Source organism: Schistocerca cancellata, chromosome 8 (genome assembly GCF_023864275.1).
Source record: "Schistocerca cancellata isolate TAMUIC-IGC-003103 chromosome 8, iqSchCanc2.1, whole genome shotgun sequence".
Taxonomy (NCBI): domain Eukaryota; kingdom Metazoa; phylum Arthropoda; class Insecta; order Orthoptera; family Acrididae; genus Schistocerca; species Schistocerca cancellata.
The window spans coordinates 24543329-24567433 of NC_064633.1; the positions used below are offsets into that span (position 1 = coordinate 24543329).

The 24105-nt window shown below is 40.7% G+C and overlaps 1 protein-coding gene across 1 annotated transcript in view; it reads right to left on the reverse strand.

The window, feature by feature from the left end:
- The window catches only part of LOC126094998 (lipase 1-like), an 86607-nt gene extending 77661 nt beyond the window's left edge, over window positions 1–8946 (reverse strand). The window contains exon 1 of the mRNA XM_049909654.1: window positions 8848–8946. Coding sequence (XP_049765611.1) covers window positions 8848–8946 — 99 coding nt within the window. The remainder of the gene's footprint in view (window positions 1–8847) is intronic.
- Window positions 8947–24105: the final 15159 nt, after the last annotated feature.

Sequence of the window (24105 nt, forward strand, 5' to 3'; positions counted from 1 at the left end):
CTTGGAGACAGGAAATTCTGGTTCCACTGTGTACTGAGCAAGTGCAAGGAGTGAATAGACGAGCGCAGCCTTGCAACACCACGAGGTTGGCCGACGTCCACACAACGACACCGCTCCGCCACACTGTATTCGGTGATATTGCGCCCGCTCCTGCCACTGATTAATTTGTTGGATCACGTTGGCAACACACTTCGCATTACACCTGGGTCAGTCGATAGGAATTACTTTTGAGTTATCGCGCTTTACTCCACGCAAACACAATTTATTACCACTGCCTGATAGGAGAGTCTTGTAATGTGATGATTGAAGGTCGGGAGTTAAAATAAATTTGTGCTAATCGACTGCATCTGTTTTCAATCAAGTACTTCAAATCCCAAGTCATTTTCTTAATTAATTTTATGTTCAACATTTGCATCTGGTGTTCAATAGCTGAATATAACATAAATGTGCACCCCTTTTTAATTAAAAGTGATCAATTGTAAATCAATTAATGTCAACACTGCCACCGCAGTTCAATCAGGAGTCACAGGGCCTTATTACTTTCTTTACGTTATCCGATATTGCGGCAGTTTTGCACTCTCTGTTGGTCTGTTAGTCAATTAGCTGGGGCGAACACACGCCAAAACCAGATAAGTGACGGGTGGGGTGTTACATACTCAGCCCAGCAGCATCAGTCGATTGATAGATTTGCGAGACGAAATTGCTGTCTTGAAGGCGATCAAACAGTTCTTGTTTGATACATCCTGTGCGATGGCTAATTAGACGCGTGACAGTGTCGTTCGAAAGCGACAGTCGGCGCTTCGCCTGCTTGTGCAATGGCAATAGCTGGTAAAATACGATGCCTCCACAGCTCTTTCATTAGCAGTTTGAGTCGCATACTTTATAGTTATTCGGCTTCTACATCTACATCTACATGATTATTCTGCAATTCACACTTAAGTGCCTGACAGAGGGTTCATCGAACCATTTTCATAGTACTTCTCTACCATTCCACTCTCGAGTGGGAAAAAGGAACACCTAAATCTTTCCGTTCGAAGTCTGATTTCTCTTATTTTACTACGATGATCATTTCTCCTTACGTAGGTGGGTGTCAACAAAATATTTTCGCATTCGGAAGAGAAAGTTGGTGATTGAAATTTCGTAAATAGACCTCGCCGCAAAGAAAACCGCTTTTGTTTCAGTGACTGCCACCCCAACTCGCGCATCATATCAGTAACACTGTCACCCCTATTGCGCGATAACACGAAACGGGCTGCCCTTGTTTCCACTTTTTCGATGTCCTCCGTCAATCCTACCTGGTAAGGATTCCACACCGCGCAGCAATATTCCAGCAGAGGAAGGACAAGTGTAACATAGGCTGTGTCTTTAGTGGGTTTGCCGCATGTTCTAAGTGTTCTGCCAACAAAGCGCAGTCTTTGTTTCGCCTTCCCCACAATATTATATATGAGGTCTTTCCAATTCAAGTTGCTCGTAATTGTAATTCCTAGGTATTTAGTCGAACTGACAGCCCTTAGATTTGTGCGATTTATCGTATACCCAAAATTTATCGGATTTCTTTTAGTACCCTTGTGGATGACCTCGCACTTTTCTTTGTTTAGTGCCAATTGTCACTTTTCGCACCATACAGAAATTCTCTCTAGATCATTTTGTAATTGGAATTGATCGTCTGATGATTTTACTAGACGGTAAATTACAGCATCATCTGTAGACAATCTAAGGGAGCTGCTCAGATTATCACCTAGATCATTTATACAAATCAGGAACAGCAGAGGGCCGATTACACTACCTTGCGCAACGCCAGATATCACTTCTGTTCTACTCGATGATTTACCGTTTATCTTAATAACTGTTATTTCTTGCATAGAAAAAAATTCTTGATTGATGTCTATGCATTCTAGATGTATGGTTTCAAAGTGTCGGCGCATCTCAGCGAGTTCCATTGTACCTACCTGACTGCCCTGATTGTGGTTTTCAGCAAGCCAAGTTACAAAACTGCGAGTCGGGTTTCACATGATAAGTGTGCCAATTCATGCTAATCGATATAGAGAAGGTCTACATCTACGTCTACATACATACTCCGCAATCCACCATACGGTGCGTGGTGGAGGGTACCTCGTACCACAACTAGCAGCTTCTCTCCCTATTCCACTCCCATACAGAACGAGGGAAAAACTGCTGCTTATATGCCTCTGTATTAGCCCTAATCTCTCTTATCTTTGTGGTCCTTCCGCGAAATATAAGTTGGCGGCAGTAAAATTGTACTGCAGTCAGCCTCCTGAAGTATTTTCGTAACACTCGCGTGATGATCAAACCTACCAGTAACAAATCTAGCAGCCCGCCTCTGAATTGCTTCTATGTCCTCCCTCAATCCGACCTGATAGGGATCCCAAACGGTAGAGCAGTACTCAAGAATAGGTAGTATTAGTGTTTTATAAGCAGTCTCCTTTACAGATGAACCACATCTTCCCAAAATTCTACCAATGAACCGAAGACGACTATGCGCCTTCCCCACAACTGCCATTACATGCTTGTCCCACTTCATATCGCTCTGCAATGTTACGCCCAAATTTTGTTCATTGTGTTCGACAACCCTCATTAACTTTAAGTTCATATTATGTTCTTAATTTCTGCAACAAATGGATGTCCAGGATATGTACTGTATAGTTTTATGGATCAATATTGCTACCCTCGTCGTAAATGGGTATTCCTGTGCTTTCTTCCAACTGCAGGACAATGTTTCTTTTGTTCGAAGATTCCACAGTAGATCAGAGTTAAAAGTGGGACTAACTATTACGGAGCATTCGTTGCAGGTAGGAGTAGTAAAACGCTGTGTGTAGTGTCAATAAAAGTGAGCGGCGGCTTGAAACTCGCATTTTATAATGCTTAGCTCGGTTGAGTAACAATAAACCTCTGTGTCCCGAGCCAAGCGTTACGTGCGCCTCGACTTCAAAGGTGACCCGTCTCCTCCACCGGCAGAAATGCGACTCGTCTTTGGTGTCACTAAAAGGAAACGGCGACTCACAGAATGTGAGTCGCAGTCTCTTAAATCGCCTCAACTGTGGTTTCACCACAGATGTTACTTATTGAAGACTTGGTGATGTTGTTTCCTTCACAAAGAAGAAATTGATGAAAGCTGCTCAGATTTACGAATGAACGTGTATAATGGCTTATCGATTACTTCCTGGGAGGAAAGACAGAAACTAGAAGTGGAGCTCTTTGTACTGAACAAAATATTGGAATTTTTATGACAAGTAGGAGACTGTGGCTAAAAACGTTGGTGTTTCTCAGGGCACGGTATCAAACGCCTCTTGGGATGTAGCGACAGCTTGTTATTTCGACATGTAATCTGTTGTGTTCAATTACTACGGCCTACGAACTAGCAGCATATTTCAGGTCCCTGTGAGATGTTGGAGTGTTCAATCTGCTGTCCGAATAGGTAGGTGAGAACAGCCAGTTCGGCAAAATCCTTGATTTCCGAATGAACGACTCAATCAGGAAGGAAAATTCCTCTTCGTACCAAACAGAGGAATCGCGTCTGGCCAAACAGAACGCGTCGCCGTTCCTATGTTCCTTGAATCGTGGGACGCACTTCAGCAACCCATTCATTGCTCCGTTATATTGGAAGGAATTTATCGTTTTCTCTCACTGCTTTCATTACACGATACTTAGGTATCACGTTTAAGATGCTAAGTTAGCTTCACATTCACTCCAATACCCATCCATTTTTCTTTCCTCTCTGCTGCTGCACATCCTGTTCACTGTCATTTTGGAACTGTTTTGTCTTGGAAACAACTCAGTTCTCAATTTTATTTATATATTTGTATTTTATTGTGTTTTTAATTTCTTGATTACTTATACCAATTTCTAGCATGTCGCATGGGCTTGCCTAAGCCAACTGGGTATGCCTTTTAATTTTTGAGAAGTTGTACAATTTTTTCTTGTCATAATGATTAATGAAAACCATTTCAGATGTATAATTACAGATTTATTGTGCTATGACCGGTTTTTTTCTTAGAACATCTTCAGGTTGCCAAATTACGCGGAAATATTGTTGTAAATGGTCTGCTTGTCGTATGTGATGTTAGTCCAAATCCAGAAACAATGTCCTCTAAACTTCTGCCGACCGCCTAGTGGAAGTATGGCGAGCAGGCACAGCATGCTGCGTATAAGTACAGTAAACTGCCCAGGCAGTCTGGACAGAATCTTTGTGGTCATTGTGACTTGTACCGGTCTTTAACATTACGCACGACAATCTCGCCGCTTACATCATGACTTCAGCACAACTCGGCAACTGGAAGAGGTTCCAATAACGAAACAACAGGTCATAGCACAATAAATGTGGAATTATACACCTTGCGTAACTTTCATTAATCATTAAAATTTGTCAGCTGCGGTACTAACATGATTAAGGTTTTTTTTTCGATCTGGTGGTTGGGACGCGCCTATAGAGTATTAGCTATCTCTTTCTAAATTCATCTATAATTTTATCTGTACACTCCCATGTTTCTTTTTAATTTAAAAGTTTCTGCTGTCGCTGTATGTGCTAACATCTTCCGGTTTTATTACCTTCAATTTTCTTGATTAATTGTGTCCCTTAGATTCCAGATGCTTTCTAATTACACGTTTTGGACACAGCTGAATACCAAACATCTTATATTTGAATAATGCTGATCAGTTCTATAACATTTTCGACATTCTGTTCAGGAAATATGCTCTCATCTCTTGTTTATGATTGAACTTAGGAACAATGTTATATGTAGCCACTGCCCGTTGTAGATTTGAAAGGTTAGGTGCAATATGCTGAAGAGGGTAGATGTAGAAAAAAGTAAGACAGTCTAATCCAACGACAGGGAACTTTCAACCAAAAATGGTTTAGAAGGAACATTCGAAAGGAAACAGAATCCCCAACGAAAACTAATCATAGTTGAAGATGACCAGACATGAAATTAATCCTGAGAATGATAATCTACTTGTAAAAATTTTTAGGCAGCTGTTTCAACAATGTATTGTTTCTCTCGTGCATGAACTCGTTAAGGCCAGTTAAAGACAGCATAAATCGGAGGAAAAAATACAAAAATTACTATCGAGTATATTTTATGCAGGAAAAAATATTATGATATCCGAAAAAGTAATTCACATCGTGCACCGCCAAGTAGACCGATATGTGAATTAAGTACCAGTGAGAAGAAAGTCAGAATATGTAATGTATCTGAACCTGTGTAAAGTGCAGCCAAAGTCGTCATCGATGAAGTCTCAAAACTGCTTCGTCATTCGTCGCATTTCGCCTAGCTATTTGAAAAGTTGAAGTGAATCTACGTTCTAAATTCTTCCAGCATCATTGTACGATCAGTTCTGAATGCTTTTCTTTCCTCTTGTTTCCAGCTGATGTCAAAAACAATTAGATTGTGAGTAAAGCATTTGCACGTAGCCGAATATTTCGTTTCTGACAGAAAATAATACGTTCTAATCCCATACCACTTGTACAGTGTCTGTTAAGAACACTATACACTATGTGATCAAAAATGTCCGGACACCTGGCTAAAAACGACTTACAAGCTCGTGGCGCCCTCCATCGGTAATACTGGAATTCAATATGGTGTTGGCCAACCTTAGCGTTGTTGAGAGCTTCAAGTCTCGTGGGCATACGTTCAATCAGGTGCTGGAAGGTTTCTTAGAAATGGCAGCACATTCTTCACGGATTGCTGCACTGAGGAGAGGTATCGATGTCGGTCGGTGAGGCCTGGCACGAAGTGGGCGTTCCAAAGCATCCCAAAGGAGTTCTGTACGATCCAGGTCAGGACTCAGGCCAGTCCATTACAGGGACGTTATTGTCGTGTAACCACTCCGCCACAGGCCGTGCATTATGAACAGGTGCTCGATCGTGTTGGAAGATGCAATCGCCATCCCCGAATTGCTCTTCAACAGTGGGAAGCAAGAAGGTGCCACATTGTGTACCGTGATTCGTCACTCCACACAAAGTTTTTCCACTGTTCAATCGTCCATTGTTTCGCTCCTTACACCAAACGAGGCGTCGTTTGGCATTAACGGCTCGATTATGAAATCAAAGTTTTCTCGCCTCCCGCCTGACTGACATAGTGCTTGCAGTGGATCTTTATGCAGCTTGGAATTCCTGTGTGATGTTCTGGATATATGTCTGCCTGTTACACATTACGACCCTCTTCAACCGCCGGCGGTCTCCGTCAGTAAACAGACGAGGTCGGCCTGTACGCTTTTGTGCTGTACGTATCCTTTCACGTTTCCACTTCACTATCACAGCGGAAACAGCGGACCTAGGGATGTTTAGGAGTGTGGAAACCTCGCGTACAGACGTATAACATAAGTGACACCCAACCACCTGACCACGTTCGAAGTAGGTGAGTTATGGGGAGCGCTCCATTCTGCTCTCTCACGATGTCTAATGACTACTGAGGTCGCTGATATGGAGCACCAGGCGGTAGGTGGCAGGACAATGGACCTAATATGAAAAATGTATATTTGTGGGGGTGTCCAGATAATTTTGATCATACAGTGTAGGTAGTAGGTAGTTTTTGTTAGCATTAGTATGATTGTTGATCAATGAACACAGATTTGCAATAGCGTCGAGCTTCATTTTGTAAGAAATTGTGCTTAGCTTCCATTCCTACCCCTTTCACAAATTTAATATGACTTCTACTCCTCGGCTGCCTGCCCCCAACCCTCTCCCCACCCCATAAACTCCTATCCAGGATGTCCTACACAAGCCTTGACGGTCAAAATCAAATTACAGAGGTAATAGAGGATATTAAACTGAATGATTTGAGATATTTGTCTTCGTTTTGAGTCCTTTACGGGTGTGCGAGTTTCCGAACTACTTGATACTGTTTTTGTCCGATAGTCCGACTATCATTCTTGATGCTTTTAGCAGAATAGGACGCAATCTTTAATGGAGGCAGCAAACAGCACAGTTAGGCTCCATAGACATGGTAGTTAATACATGTAAGTTGTCTCACGTAATGAACTTTAAATGGAAAAATATGCCTACCCCGACCATTAGAAACAATGTATTGGAGTAAATTAATAAAAAATAAATGAAGCAGAAAATTAGAAACTTGCAGTCTGAACTGAAGTCACACCTTACAGATGTTCTTAAACGGGTAAGCTCTGCAACTTTTGCTTCACTGGTATCAGATTTTGGAGACGAAAATGCCAAAAAGTTGACTACTTTTCATATTTTTGTTCACTAATGCCTTATGACACCATATTGTGGGACAACTCGTCACTGTGGAAGAAAGTGTTTGAGACTCGCAAGTGTGTTAGTGTGTGGATGGCTCTGAGCACCATAGGACTCAACATCTTAGGTCATAAGTCCCCTAGAACTTAGAACTACTTAAACCTAACTAACCTAAGAACATCACAGACACCCATGCCCGAGGCAGGATTCGAACCTGCGACCGTAGCAGTCCCGCGGTTCCGGACTGCAGCGCCAGAACCGCTAGACCACCGCGGCCGGCTGTTAGTGTGTGGAGTCTGCTTCAGAATCTCTTGCAGATGGCACATTAAACAAATGGAAATACTGACAATACATCTTCATTACTACTTCTAGATGGCTACTTTGTAGTTGACACTTTTGTGCCTGGCAGAGGGTTTATCGAATCTCTTCCACACTATTTCTCTACTGTTCCACAAGCGCGAGAAAAACGAACACTTTAATCTTTCCATGCGAGCTCTGATCTCTTTTATTTTATTATAACAGACTCAGAGTATTTTTACTCACATATGTAGTTTTTCACACCCAATCACTATTCAAAAACAATAGTTGCACTCATAAAAACAATACCGAAAATAGAAACGATACAGTCTTAGCGTGGCTCTGAAACGAATAAGATGTTCAATCACCGAAGTCATCGAGCACTTGGACAGTGACGTAAAAAATTTAATAGACAACAAAATTAACTTCAAACACAAACTGAAATCATAATTCGTTGACAATTCGATCTAGTGTAAGGAAGAATCTCTGAGTGTGTAATAATATTGTGTGTGTGTGTGTGTATGTGTGTGTGTGTGTGTGTGAGAGAGAGAGAGAGAGAGAGAGAGAGAGAGAGAGAGAGAGACTGACTGAGCACTGTTAAATATACTCAACGTAAAGAAAGAAGACAGATTAGTTTAAGACAAATATGTGAATGCTTTGTCAAATTTTCCACTCAGAAAGGGTTACTATGATTTCAAAGTCTAATCACTCCGCATCATAGCGAAAGATCACCATTACGGCCCCCGAAATATGCAGATAACCAGATTACACATAAATCCATAGATCAGGAGATGTGATCACAGCAATACGGAGAGGCGCTGTTGGATATGCTTCCAGTGGACTCGACCAGTACGAGAATGCGACAGAGTTTAATTGTAAATTCTTGAAGGGGAAAAGAAAAATTTTCAGCGGAGCAACAGTGAGGAAACTGGGAGAGATAACACCTGCGACAGATTACATGACGATTCAACTGCCTCCATTGTTCATTTCGCATGAGTACCGTAAGGGCAAAATGAGAGAGATTGGAGCTTAGTGACTAACAGTGTTCCGAAGTACCGTCCTCCGTATTCTGTACTGTGGTTGACAGATGTAGCCGACCAACTGTTCACACAGAGGCCAGTAAGCAATAATGATTCTCCTCTCCGTCCATCGAACAGAATGGGCCAAAAACTCTGTGGTAGTACGCAAAGTACCCCTGCAATGCGCCTTGCTAATATGCGAAGTGTAGAAGAAAATGTGGATAGAGAAAGAAATTGATGGCGTCCCAACCGTAGGGGTGTGCAAAAATTGTCAAGAAAATCGCGTGCTGCCCCCTATAAATATTGCTGAAGGTTTCTCACCGTCTTGTCGTAGCTGTCGTATTCGTAGTCTTGCTGCAGCCTGCTGCTGTGGACTTGCAGAAGCACCACGAGTGTCGCAGTTCCCAACCAGAGAGCCATTCCGCTTTTACCGCTGTGTGCCTCCTCGGTCCGTCTTTAAACAGTAATTTCCAACAACTCTCTTATCTGAATCGTTGACGTAACTGTGGTGGAATTCTTTACAAGTTCACGTAGCGAGATATACAACGAAAGTGCCGTAACAGAATATATGCAGGACTGCTTTAAAGTGGTCCCTGCTGACAGTTTCAGAATTGCAGACAACGTGAGATAGCAACATGAAAAAGAGCGGCATAGCAGACAATATTTCTTTTCGAGGAAAAACCACCAAGTGAGACCAATAACGTCCTACGATCCCTGGAACACATTAACGAGACGTAATCTCGCTTCACGCAACTGCCAGTGTTGTATTAGACCTGTCTCCCAATTGTCAGTTTCGGGTTTTCTCAGTGAGGTGGTAATCATCCAGACAATAAACTGAAAAATTCCGATGTGTTAATTCTACTATTTTATTTTGAAAATCTGACTAATATCGACGCCAGCCACAATAGCCCATTTGGTTTAGACTGCTGTCGCAAAACCGCGAGAATATCATTAGACACAAATTGAATGCATCGTTCAATATAGATTCATGTCAAAATACTACCATTCGGAGCACAGATGGACAATAACTCAGTTTACAGCGTGTATAACAGTGTGTGTAATTATAAGTTCTAGGGGACTCATGACCTCAGGTGTTAAGTCCCATAGTGCTCAGAGCCATTTGAACCATTTGAACCGCTCGGCCACAGCGGCCGGCCGAAAGCGAATCGTTTGTGAGGTGATGTCGAATGTCTGGTTACGAACATCCACTGAATTCAGCATCAAGTATTGTCCTAGGCAGTAAAATATATTTGAAATGTAAATCTTTCGCCTGCCGTGGTGGCCGAGCGGTTCTAGGCGCTCAGTCCGGAAACGCTTGACTGCTACGGTCGCAGGTTCGAATCCTGCCTCGGGCATGGATGTGTGTGATGTCCTTAGGTTAGTTAGGTTTAAGTAGCTCTAAGTTCTAGGGGACTGATGACCAGAGCTGTTAAGTCCCGTAGTGCTCAGAGCCATTTGAACCATTTTTTTGTAAACCTTTCGAGTAAGTCTCCACCTAATCTGGCTCAAATTTCGTCTTAACGAGAAATAGCATACTAATTCAGCACGTTTAATGTTACAGTTGGAATAAATCAACAGCCACGGAGAAATATGCTGCATTAAAAAAATCTTTATTTAGGATGTACCTTTCAAAATGTTCAAATGTTTCTGAATTCCTAAGGTACCAAACTGCTGAGGTCGTCGGTCCCTAGACTTACACATTACTTAAACTAACTTATGCTAAGAACAACACACACACCCATGCACGAGGGAGGACTCGAACCTCCGGCGGTAGGAGCCGCGCAATCCGTGACATGGCGCCTCAAACACTGCGGTCATTCCGCGCGGCGATGTAACTTCTGCTTTCCTCTTAAAAGAGTCATGCATATTTTTGTAGTTCACGTAAAATCTTCACCGCGCGAGGTGGTACAGTGTTTAGCAAAAATGGTTCAAATGGCTCTAAGCACTATGGAACTCAACTGCTGTGGTCAAAAGTCCCCTAGAACTTATAACTACTTAAACCTAACTAACCTAAGGACATCACACACATCCATGCCCGAGGCAAGATTCGAACCTGTGACCGTAGCGGTCGTGCGGTTCCAGACTGTAGCGCCTTTAACCGCTCGGCCACTCCGGCCGGCACTGTTTAGCACAATGAACTCACGTCAGGGAGGACGACAGCTCAAACCCTTACCTGGCCATCCTGATTTAGGTTTCCCGTGATTTCCCTTACGCTTCAGGTAAATGCCCGGATGGTTCTTGTGAAAGAGCTCGGCGGACTTCCTTCCCCATCCTTCCTTAATCCGATGGCACCGATGACCTCGCGGGTCACTCACCCGAACCAACCAACCAATCTAAAATCTTCATATTTCGCTTCTGACTATATCGTTATCACTCTTCTTCGGTTTAGATCCGGCAATTTCAGCTCCACAATAAAAACGATTTGTGCCTTCTAACAATATCTTGTTTGTATCACATAAATTCTCTAGCTCTGCCCAATTAGTGATATTCTTGGACTCAATGGACTGTTTTGATTTCGAGTATATTGTAATACATATTGGTTTCTATCATTATATCAACTTCCAAGTTACACCTGTCCAAAGAAGTTCCTATAGCGGAAAGATAAGTAGCTTATTACTAAATTTACTCAAGTTTATTTTTATTGGCCCTTGTCCTTCAAAGAATTTCTTCGCAACTTGATTGTCGTTAGTAAATCTTCTAGTATGTACATTAGTCCTATACACATACACATTAACCTTATTGATTATTTCTTTGTCATACATATTACTGAAAAACTGCATTTCATCATTAAACTTATAATAAGAGAAGGTAGTAAAGTTTCTGGCGTAAGTTTCAAACTTGTCCTTAACGGCATAATTAAATGTCACTTTAATGTATTTATCAGTTTTTTTGATCCACTGAATGGAAGTGGGAAACGCAGTAGCCCCTTACATCTCGTACCCAGACGAGGGCGCATTCTGATCTTGCGACGAGGACGATATATCCACGATCGACTCACCTTCGCCCTTGTTCGGCATCTCCATACTTTCGGCCTTTTCTTCAGTACAATGACAAATGTAGCAGTAAGGGTGCACAATATTCAACTGATTTAACAATGCCTCGTCACCTACGTACACTTCATGAGAATCGAATATTACAGGTCACAATGAGCAATAGACAAACCATGTTTGTACTTAATATCAACGTACCTTGGCCAGAAAGGTCGCCAGATCTCTCCCCAGTTGAGAACGCTTGGTACATTACGGACAGGGCTCTCCAACCAGCTCGAGATTTTGACGATCTAATGTGCAAATTGGACAGGTTTTGGCAGTGTATCCCTCAGTAGGACATCCAACAAATCTATCCATCAATGGCAAGACGAATAATTATTTGTTTATCTGCACATCTACATCACATCTACCGATTTCCGTCCCATTCGGATGACTCCTTCTTGGTGCGGAGGACTTCCTTTCTTTCTTTTATTTTCTTTCAGAGTTCACAAGTGCTTCGTTGCAAAATTGAAATATGCTCAGCTTACCAGCGTGTGTCTCATGTAAATTCTTTATGTTAAATAAATTTGTGACAGTGGGCTCACTCACCACTGCCATATTCCTACACCCTTAAACCAATCATAAATCTTGTTATTGTGATGAACTCATGACCCATTCCAGGATCAGAATAACAAAGCTACTGACACCTAGTTTTTTACACAGGGAGACTAAGTAAGACTTCAATGGGAATGAGATTTTCACTCTGTATTGGAGTGTGCACTCTGCCTCTGGCAGATTAAAACTGTGTGCTGGACCGAGACACGAACTCGAGATCTTTGTCTTATGCGGGCAAGTGCTCTACCATCTGAGCGATGCAAGCACGACTCACGCACCATCCTCACAGCTTTGCTTCTGCCAGTACCTCGTCTCCTATGGGTTGCCTACATTAGAGGGCAGAAGCAATGCCTCCTGACTGTAACCTTGACCTTAAATGGGTTGCGTAATCGCATCCCTTCCCCCTCCCTCTCCCTCCCTTCCCCTCCCCCCTCCCCACCACCTCTCTCCACAGCCCACTACTTTACCAGCCGAGCAGAATGTATCCCCACCATGTTATCCACCTTTTTAAATGACCTCAGTTGCATAAATGAAACAATCTATATGTACCCTGGCAATGTCCGCATGTGCCTGTTGAAAGCTATGGCAAGTGGAGGAAAGAAGAGCAGCTGAATGCTTTGTCAGCGGAACACACACAATTTCGTCAAGTCTCAAACTGTCTGTGACCTTGCTGACTTAACAGAAACGCAGGATATAATCACGTACTGTGTAACGTCTGCGTGAGATTGTCTGCGTGCATAAAAGTCCTTACACAGGCCTGTGTTATAAAGTAACCCAGGAATTGTGTGCCATATCAGAAATAAGCCATTTTGTGGAAAATGTATTTCCTTTTCTTCATATCATATTTCCGGTTTGATATGTGGAACAATATTTGGTCTTCTGTAGATCTTTGCTGTAGAAGCCAGCTGCTACAGGTCTCGACAAGTCAACTTCCAGCAGAGATGTGCTTCGGTTTTTTTTCTGAACCGTTAATATTGTTTTATGATTGCTAATTCTAAAGAAACTGTCGATTATGAATTTAGCTTTTCATGGACTTTTCATCTTAGTAATATTACACACAGTAGGTAAAATGCTGTTACTTTTCACTAGAGGTCTCATATTAATTGTTCTATGTTATCTGTCACTGCACAGACTTACTATTTCTTGCAGCATATCAGTCCATTTGAAAGACTCCTGTGCAGTGAAATATTTAAACATCATACCTCTAAGAATTCTATTGAATCCCTCCAAAACTGGAGCTTTCAGTAACGACTAATGATAAATTTCATCTTTCGGCATTATCTTGTTCAAATGACTGTTGTACATATGATTGCTGGTTCGTATGTGATTCAATATCTTTTATCTTTTTGTACATCTGCAACCTCAGTACCAGTTTTAGTCTTCAAAGCAGCGTCCCATATTTATCTGGCGTACACATCAATTACAGTCAATAAATATTTATAGCCAGAATTCTATTTGGAATATGGTATCTGGTCACTTAAATTAGCCTCCTGAACGTCATCAATTTCTTTCATGATAACTTCAGTGCTTGGACAAATCTTGTGTGCTGGGTGATGGAGTTCTTCAGCCATTTCAGCTTGCATGTTGATTACAATGAATGAGGCTCGAGCAATAAAATATTTATGTTATGTATTACAGGGAGGAAGGGAAAACCGACCAAACGAACAAAAACACGGTAGATATAAATCTTATAAAAAACGGTACAACATTTCTTTCTTTGTTCAACAACAATGTCCATTCCTCCATTTGGTGTTAAAATATGAAATATCTCAAGTGACAATCAGACCAGTACTGATTCAAGAACTTCATATTTAACTTAGCCAGCTCATACTAGGACGTAGTGTAGTGTGGAATGAAATCTCCAGAAGCAATTATATATGAGAGTATATTTGTCTAGCAATGAACGTAGACACGTGTGTCTGTCTGCTATTGCAAAAGTCTTTCAAACTGTGGTTTATAGCAACTGTTACAGTTGTTGTACTTGATTTTGTTATAGTCTAATTAACAAGAGTCACTACTGTCTAATTCGTTTTGTTCAGAGTATACAGCTCCCGTGTAATCGAGTTATATAGTGCAGCTTCGTCCGCAAGGCGCGCTCCTTAAATGAATACAACGTGTCGATATAGTGAGTTGTCAACACTGAAGCCAAGAAAGTGCGCGGAAATGGGCGCCTTATTGAAGCTTCCAGGGCTGATTCGTCTCAACAAACATCGTCTGCTCCAGCAAAACAACAGTGTTCTGTTTCTACCCATACTGTAATCTCACCAGAAAGAGCTGTTATCATCGACAATATCCCCAATATATGATTATGAAAAAACTCTAAGCGACGTAACTTCTTGCATCAATATTACCCACTTCTCTCTCATATCTGGAAGCAACATTTGTATTTTTACAAGAATTGTTGAAAATGTAGATCGATTAGTCGTGGAAGAGGGTAATTACTAATTTGTGTGTTAAAGAGATAATGACGCCAGTAAGGCGTTTTAGAAGTGCGAGTACGCGAGTTGTCTTTCCTAATGTATTTCCATTAACTAGTGATGCTATAATAGTTAACAAAATGTCTAAACGGGAACGTATGTAAGGGCGTGTCAGACATATTTCACCCGGCTCATGAGTTCAGGGATGCTCTCATGTAAGTACTATCTACCAGCAAGGTAACTTGGTTAGAATGTGTGTGAGGCACTGACAGTCATAAGTGTCAAAAGAAGTCTTTGACCCCCTCCCTCCTCCCTATTTAAGTGAATCTCAGAGAAACCAGTGAGACACCTATTCGTGAATGTTCAAACATATGGACCCTGTGGGCCTACGGAACAGATCAATAGATGTCAGAAGCACGAATAAATGCTAGTCTCACGATAGACGATGATGTGCTTTATGGTTCTCAGCGCCTTACATGGATTGCTCCGTGATAAAATCTAAAACTTTACGTACCACGTCTCATTCATAATCCCACAAAGTACAAAACATACTGATTTCCGATCTAATTTTAGTATATAGTGCATGAATTCGTATATCTGTGGAGTGTGCTACCACCTAGCGGGATTTTGGCGAACGTAGATAAAAGTCTGCTGCAGTGTGCTACCACCTAGCGGCACTGAGGTAAACTACTGTAGTAATTGAATGGCAAGGGCGTGCACTTTGATAATCAAATCCGTATGTATTTGCCCGTTTAACAGCATTCGATGAAAAACGACCAATAAATCCGCAAGGTGTCAAAAGTTAGGGCCTTCACGTGGTCTTGTGCTCTTAGACAGCAGCCGCTACCGACAATATTTCTTCTAATAAACGCCAGATTAAAAATCTGTCAAATGAAATGTCAGTCCTTTCTATGGAAACTAAGGAGCCATGTGAATTTAGCAAGACCGGAGGCGTAACGTTAAAGCTCACACAGCACGAGGAACAGCAGTACTACTGACATATTACCAGCATCGGGTGCTACACAACCAAGCGATGACATGATCGATATGGAAACCGAATGTGGTTCGTCAGTACCATACTCCTCTATGAGATGTGCGCCACTGGCGGAAGACATCCATAAAGATTACCTCATGTCTTCAAAAGAATTCAAAGCCTTTTTGAAAACGACAAGAAATCAGCAAATAATACTTTCGGTTGCAAAACAGTTCACTAAAGATTCTGTAGCTTTGCAACAATTAATTGATAAACAACTTACAAAAACCAAAGCAGATGACGAACGGCGTCACCTACAACGACAGTTAAGTGGGATTAAAAAAGAAACGACGATCAATGTTCGACCAAGAACAATTCGAGCAAGAACAATGCAATGGTGTGGATACACCCGACATAAATAGAACACTAATTATCACTAATGGAAAATGAAGTACAAGCCAGACACCTAAGTCTCTTCAAAAACAAATCAAGTGCACACAAATAAATCTTCAGCGCTCCTGAGCTGCAACAGTGACCTTAATGCAACTTATTGTGCGTTAACAGACTGATACAGGAACCACATTGATATCAACAAAACGAAGGTGGTATCACTAGAGCTTACAAGATGTTTACCGCAGGGGACACAAGGAAAAGGGCCTCAATACTGATAACCAACAAAGACACTGATTCGGTAATGATCAGCCACCTGTCCGACGAAGGTGCAGTATTTGTAGGAATTTCCATTTTCTCGTATCAAGCATGTACGTGGATATCCCAAAACCCATCAAAGATGACCTGAGAAAAATTGACGACGTGATGTTGTTGTTGTTGTTGTCTTCAGTCCTGAGACGGATTGATGCAGCTCTCCATGCTAATCTATCCTGTGCAAGCTTCTTCATCTCCCAGTACTTACTGCAACCTACATCCCTCTGAATCTGCTTAGTGTATTCATCTCTTGGTCTCCCTCTACGATTTTTACCCTCCACGCTGCCCTCCAATGCTAAATTTGTGATCCCTTGATGTCTCAGAACATGTCCTACCAACCGGTCCCTTCTTCTTGTCAAGTTGTGCCACAAACTCCTCTTCTCTCCAATTCTATTCAATACCTCCTCATTAGTTATATGATCTACCCATCTAATCTTCAGCATTCTTCTGTAACACCACATTTCGAAAGCTTCTATTGTCTTCTGGTCCAAACTATTCATCATCCATGTTTCACTTCCATACATGACTACACCCCATACAAATACTTTCAGAAACGACTTCCTGACACTTAAATCTATACTCTATGTTAACAAATTTCTCTTGTTCAGAAACGCTTTCCTTGCCATTGCCAGTCTACATTTTATATCCTCTCTACTTCGACCATCATCAGTTATTTTGCTCCCCAAATAGCAAAACTCCTTTACTACTTTAAGTGTCTCATTTCCTAATCTAATTCCCTCAGCATCACCCAACTTACTTCGACGTCATTCCATTATCCTCGTTTTGCTTTTGTTGATGTTCTTCTGATATCCTCCTTTCAAGTCACTGTCCATTCCGTTCAACTGCTCTTCCAAGTCCTTTGCTGTCTCTGACAGAATTACAATGTCATCGGCGAACCTCAATGTTTTTATTTCTTCTTTCATGGACTTTAATACCTACTCCGAATTTTTCTTTTGTTTCCTTTACTGCTTACTGAATATACAGATTGAATAACATCGGGGAGAGGCTGCAACCCTGTCTCACTCCCTTCCCAACCGCTGCTTCCCTTTCATGCCCCTCGACATGATAGCCTATAATAAAGGAGTTGTTTTAGTAATTGCTATGACAGCAATGCAAGGTGTAGCATGTGGCATGCATGATACAGTAACAAACTCCAGAGTAAGAGAGGTGTGAAAATTCCTGGCTTTCACTAATCTGTACCTACTGCACGGACTGTTGTTGTTGTAGTCTTCAGTCCTGAGACTGGTTTGATGCAGCTCTCCATGCTACTCTATCCTGTGCAAGCTTCATCATCTTCCAGTACCTACTGCAACCTACATCCTTCTGAATCTGCTTAGTGTATTCATCTCTTGGTCTCCCCCTATGATTTTTACCCTCCACGCTGCCCTCCAATACTAAATTTGCGATCCCTTGATGCCTCAGAACATGTCCTACCAACCGGTCCCTTCTTCTTGTCAAGTTGTGCCACAAACTTCTCTTCTCCCCAATCCTATTCAATACCTCCTCATTAGTTATGTGATCTACCCATCTAATCTTCAGCGTTCTTCTGTAGCACCACATTTCGAAAGCTTCTATTCTCTTCTTGTCCACACTATTTATCGTCCATGTTTCGCTTCCATACATGGCTACACTCCATACAAATACTTTCAGAAACGACTTCCTGACACTTAAATCTATACTCGATGTTAACAAATTTCTTTTCTTCAGAAACGCTTTCCTTGCCATTGCCAGTATACATTTTATATCCTCTGTACTTCGACCATCATCAGTTATTTTGCTCCCCAAATAGCAAAACTCCTTTACTGCTTTAAGTGTCTTATTTCCTAATCTAATTCCCTCAGCATTACCCGATTTACTTCGACTACATTCCATTATCCTCGTTTTGCTTTTGTTGATGTTCGTCTGATATCCTCCTTTCAAGTCACTGTCCATTCCGTTCAACTGCTCTTCCAAGTCCTTTGCTGTCTCTGACAGAATTACAATGTCATCGGCGAACCTCAACGTTTTTATTTCTTCTCCACGGACTTTAATACCTACTCCGAATTTCTCTTTTGTTTCCTTTACTGCTTGCTCAATATACAGATTGAATAACATCGGGGAGAGGCTGCAACCCTGTCTCACTCCCTTCCCAACCGCTGCTTCCCTTTCATGCCCCTCGACATGATAGCCTATAATAAAGGAGTTGTTTTAGTAATTGCTATGACAGCAATGCAAGGTGTAGCATGTGGCATGCATGATACAGTAACAAACTCCAGAGTAAGAGAGGTATGAAAATTCCTGGCTTTCACTAATCTGTACCTACTGAACGAGGGGAATCATGGACCAGCTTCTGAAAATAGTAAAGAAAAGAGCAATATTGATTGAACTATGGCCACCTGTTATCTACTGCCGATGCGAAGCCAATGGACGTGTGGCGAAGAAAAGAGCTGCCCCGTTCAGCGTGCCAAAAGGCATATGATGGAAGCATAATTCAAGATGAAAAAAAAATTGTTCTTACAGATGAAAACCTGTGAGACTTTGATAGATACTTGTTGGAAGAATGGAAAAATATTTACCAAACACAGACTTAACACAGCTTAGAAGAATCAGACCAAGACTTGGCAGCAAAAGTTCTAGCGGAAACAAATAATGGAACTCTTATCACAGAATCTGAAGAAATTTTAGACACTTCATGCAGTAAAGCATTCAAGATATAAACCCAGCTGAAGTACTGATACGGCGTAAAGTCAAGCTCCGGAATTCCGGCCAGGAATGAGAGAGCAGAGAGGGCTGTGGAGAAGACGTCAGCCAATTGCTCGCTGACCTACCCCTCTCCAGGACTAAAACCCGACAGCAGTGGCCTCTATGCGAAGAGAAGATAAGCATCGTGCCGACATGCGAAGGGCCAGTACTATAGCAGCTTGAAGGCTAGATCGAAGTGTCAAAGCTCATTACTTTGCTCGTAAATTCTATGTAGCTCAATCTTGGACATGTTATACTGAGGAATCTTGCTTATTTTGTCAGTCGCCTTTTGCTTGCTACACTTCTGTGTACTAGTCAAAGTTAAGTAGTGTCAATTACTTTTTTGTAATAAAACTCATTATAATACGGTTTGATTGAATTGTTGTCTAGCTATCCGAGAAAGGTGATTGCCCAGGCAGCCCACATTTAGCGACTAGGCAGGATTCAATAAGCACAGAAATGAGAGAAAATTTATCCCCTGGTGGACATCTGAATTAACTGCAATGCACACGTTAAGGCGAATTTATCAAAGAACAGCAAACAGCTGGGGAGCTACGAAGGCAACATATTTTAAACAGAAGAAGGAATGAAGCACAGCTATACAGAAAAAAAAGAAAAACTGGAAGCAATATTGCAGACTGACCTCAAAAAATAACCCTCGGAACGCAGTCTATTGAATCTCACCAAGAAAAATTAGAAATAACACACCCATAACAACGCTAAGGAAAAGTGATAACACAACAACAACGGACTTAACCGAAACTGACACCTGTTTGTTCGAATATTTTGTTCCTGAGGACGATCAAACCCAAGACATGGAATACCATAAACTACTAAGATCTCAAACGGTACAACTCAACAGAGCAGTAGTAGATTGATGTAACTTTCACACAGACAAAAATAGAGGAAATAATAAGGAATTTGCCTGAAAACGCGACTCCTGATGAAAATGATGTTACTAGCAAGATCCTTCGTCAATTATACAGCCTTTTTCCCAGCTTTATATAATAGTCGCCTAAAGAACAGTTACTTTCTGAGGTATTGAAGAGATTTAAAATAGTATCAGTTCTCAAACCGGTTAAAAAAAAAGAAAAACCAGCATGGAAGTGTCTAAATTTTGTCGTTACAGTTTTTTGTATGTAGGGGGAAAAACTGGAAAACCTATCAGTTAACAGAATTAGGCAGCATGCCTTCTCCAAGAATCTCCTAAATAACAATCAGTATGGATTTACACCACAAAAAGGGACAGTCGATGAATTGTTGGCTGTTAAGAACTTCATAGAGGAGAAGCATTCCGCAAGGACGGTATATAACAATGGTCAGTCTTGATATTCAGGGAGCTTTTGACTCAGCTTGGTAGCCCAGCATCCTTAAAGCACTATTAGAAGTTGAATGTCCTAGCAACTTATATAATCTAGCAAAAAATATTTCAGTGATAGAACAGCGGTGTTGGCCTTTAACAGCAACAAACTAGAAACAGTGCCAAAAGCGTGCCAGCAAGAATCTTGCTGTGGCCCAGGTTTTTGGAATATGCAGTATAATTCTTTGTTCAATTTGGATTACACATCAAGCACAAAAACAGTAGGATTTTCAGATGACTTAAACGTGTTGACCAAAGCAGATACTGCCATTATTGCCGAGGAGCTCTGCAGTAGAGAAGGGGAAAAAATAACAGTTTGAGCACAAAGCATGAAACATCCCCTTATAAAAATTAAGAATGACAGTGCTGGTAAACCTCTTACGTTATTAGATTTTCAAACAGCTAAGCAAAACTGAACATACTCAGATATTTCTCTCTTTACTTATTCTGATCAACATCAAGCTGACACACAACACTTTTTTTTTTTTTTTTTTTTTTTTTTTTTTAGCGCAACGCAACCTGACTTCTAATAATCCCTACAAACTACGAAAGAATAGCCCTGACTAACAATAACATATACCTTTCATGAATCACTTACCTCACAGAAATCTTCGTTATTCAAACTACTGCAATACATTGTGGGCCAATACTGCCAGATAAGTAAAAGATTCTAACTACTGAAGGCACTAACTACTGATAGGCATAGTTTATTTGTGCTCCCTTTTTTAAGAAAGTAGATCATAAAATCATTCTTTTCTGGATCTGTAGACAGAAAACTTTTCTATTAGTACGTATATTAAATTTCATTTTAATCAATGCTGTAGTGCAGCTAGAAACTAAATATTAAACAAAATGAGGAAATATATACATAAAGCAAGGCATGAAACGTCATTCACTAGCCATATGGCATTTCATAAGGTAGTAAAAAATCTCTCAGCTAGCAAGACAATAGATGTAAAATGTTTCTCATCATTTCATTAGGCATTTCAGTAAATATCAGAAATTACGAGCTCCAAAGTGTAATCATATGTCTTCAAGTATGAGCGTATTGTATTTACGATGCTTTCTACAAAGACATGTCAAAAGCGAGGTTAATGGCCTCTCCTCTTTTTGTTGTGCCTCTGAAAGGCACCTCCGTCCGGCCATCCTGATTTAGGTTTTCCGTGATTTCCCTATATCGCTCCAGGCAAATGCCGGGATGGTTTCTTTGAAAGGGCACAGCCGACTTCCTTCCCTAATGCGATGAGACCGATGACCTAGCTGTCTGGTCTCCTTCCCCAAACCAACCAACCTCTGAAAGGCATGGCTTTTTTCCCAGGCGACTGTAGCATAGCTGGAAGCTTACGGCGCATTACATCAAGGTCACTTAGCTTTCTTACCGAAATATTTCCGCTACAGCGACAGTCTCATATTAAAAAAATTCACAAGTCGAAAAATTACAGTAAAAATGCGTAGAAACGAAATCTCATGAATAGCAGTGTTGTGATACATTCACACATGGACACACATGTCATAACTCTTAAGGTACGATTCTTGGTTTCCAACATCCTTTTTCACAAACCAGAGTCCCTAACTTCTATTAATTATTCCTTACCTTATTACATGTATACATATTTGTCGACACTTCTTCAATATTTCATCATAATAAATATGTAGCATAATCAAATTCCTTATATAGCATCAGCTTATTGAACATAAACATACCTCAACAGCATAATACACATCGTCGTCGTAATAACATCATCATCGTAGCTTTTTTCAATAATTTCAAAACTTTCAATAAAGTCATGTACCTCAAACGTACTTTAAAAATCATGATTCCTTACCAGATACAACATTCGAAGCTCTCATAGTATCACAATGGTTCCGAAAAAATAAGAACAGTTCACAAAGTACAGACAAAATACTATTTCATAACTGTGAAGATATCCAACTGTATAATTGCGTAAATATGTGTCACTGGTGTAGTAAAAAAAATATTTGTCTCTCTCTCAGTTAAATGATCAGATAGCTGTGTAATTCTGTGTTAGAGAAATATGGTACCGATTTGTAAAGTTGTATAAGCAAATACCAGATAAGCTAGGGCTCCTAGCGCTTGCCATAGGCTTAGTACACAAAGAAGGCGTGTACTCCCTGAGGATAAACGTAATTATACCCTCAGGTATTACAGATTACAGCAATGGACTGAAATGTATCAACCAAAAACCTTCTTTGTATCTTTGTAATTCAAAAATCTTTAAAAATAAATGTTCTAAGTACAAAAATTAATCACTCAAATGCGTGTCCTGTAGCACTAAACTGTGTGTCTAGCTATAAGATCATTTCTGTCATTACTTAACGGTAAAAATGTGCCAAGTGTCGTAATTATCGTTGTCCGTAAGCAAAGTTCTGTAGCAGTCAATGTACTTACCTCATAATAAAATAAACAATAGTGGAATGTTATGCGTATAGATATTGTAGTTATTACGTACATTACCTTGATCAAGAAAGTACTATACTGTAATTTATTGTTGTGCTACATAAAAGTCTGTCTCATTGTACATATACGACAAAAGTTACTACTAAAACATGTTTTACTTTCCAGAAGAATTCAGAAAAACTGTGCAGATATAAAACAGATACAGCGCAAAAACAATAATATAAATTGTGTCACTCATTAGTAGCATCATGATATAATCGTGTAGCTGTCAAATAAACTAACCACTGGTGTCTCTCAGAAAGTACTTCAAATCCAGAATGTATTTTCAAGTAAACCAAAATGTTGCATTAAAATCTCATTAGCAGTACCAGTATATTTTCTAAGTATGTAAACCTTATAGTCGTTACGTAATCGTGCAATGAACAAGGAAGAATCTACACTCAGTAACACCATGTCGTCTGTTCACTACAAAAATGCATTCGTAATTACTGTCTAAAAAAGTTCCCTATGTTCTTGACTGGATAGTTAACTTTAAAACATTGTTGTATGTTAACAGTTTCTAAGTGTGACAATACGTACTAGTAAAGTGAAGTGTAAAATTTTATAGCAAAGATTAAGTTAAAAGGCAGATTATCTCCCAATAAACGATTTTACATGTGAAATGTGGTGCAATCCTTTACTCTTCCTAGTACGCCGAGCTTCAGCTTCAATGCAATTATCATGTGGTATACATCGGTAAAGAATACTGCAATTTTTCTCAAGGTTAGCTTCTATGTTATTTTTCTCTGAGCCAGCCTGCACACGTGGCCGCCTGCGTTGCGAGTCATTGTCTGTTATCTTTGTTGTCGCGCGTCGTTACTGGGATTTGGAGACCTAACTTCTACAAATTCATCTTGTCGATAGGGCCCTGCCCTGTTTGAATCCCGCCAATTCTGATTAAATTCTGGTCTGTTGTTAAGATTATATCGTCTGTCGTCATGTCTCTAGTTTCTGTAATTTCTTTCTTGTCAGTCACGTGGTGGAGAACTTTTCCCTGAGTCGTAACTGCACACTGGGCAGTTGCGTATGAAATTGTTCTGTCTCCCTTGATAAAAATTATTTTGGTTCCCATATTGCGTTTTTCTGATTGTCTCTGTCATAGTCATTACCGTGGAGAGGTGATCTTTCCCTGTAATTATTATTACTCTGTCAATGGTTGTCATATGGGTGGTGTCTGTTTTGGTCACGATTTGCGTTGTAAGAATAGCCTTGTCGTGTCCAGTTATTCTTTCTGTCGTCACGGAATTGTGACGGATGTGACCTGTAATGATTGTTTTCCTGTTTGCGCATCCCGCGACTGTCCGTGTCAATTTCTAATTCTTGTAAGAGTCCCTGAAAATCTTCAAGTCGTCTTTGCAACG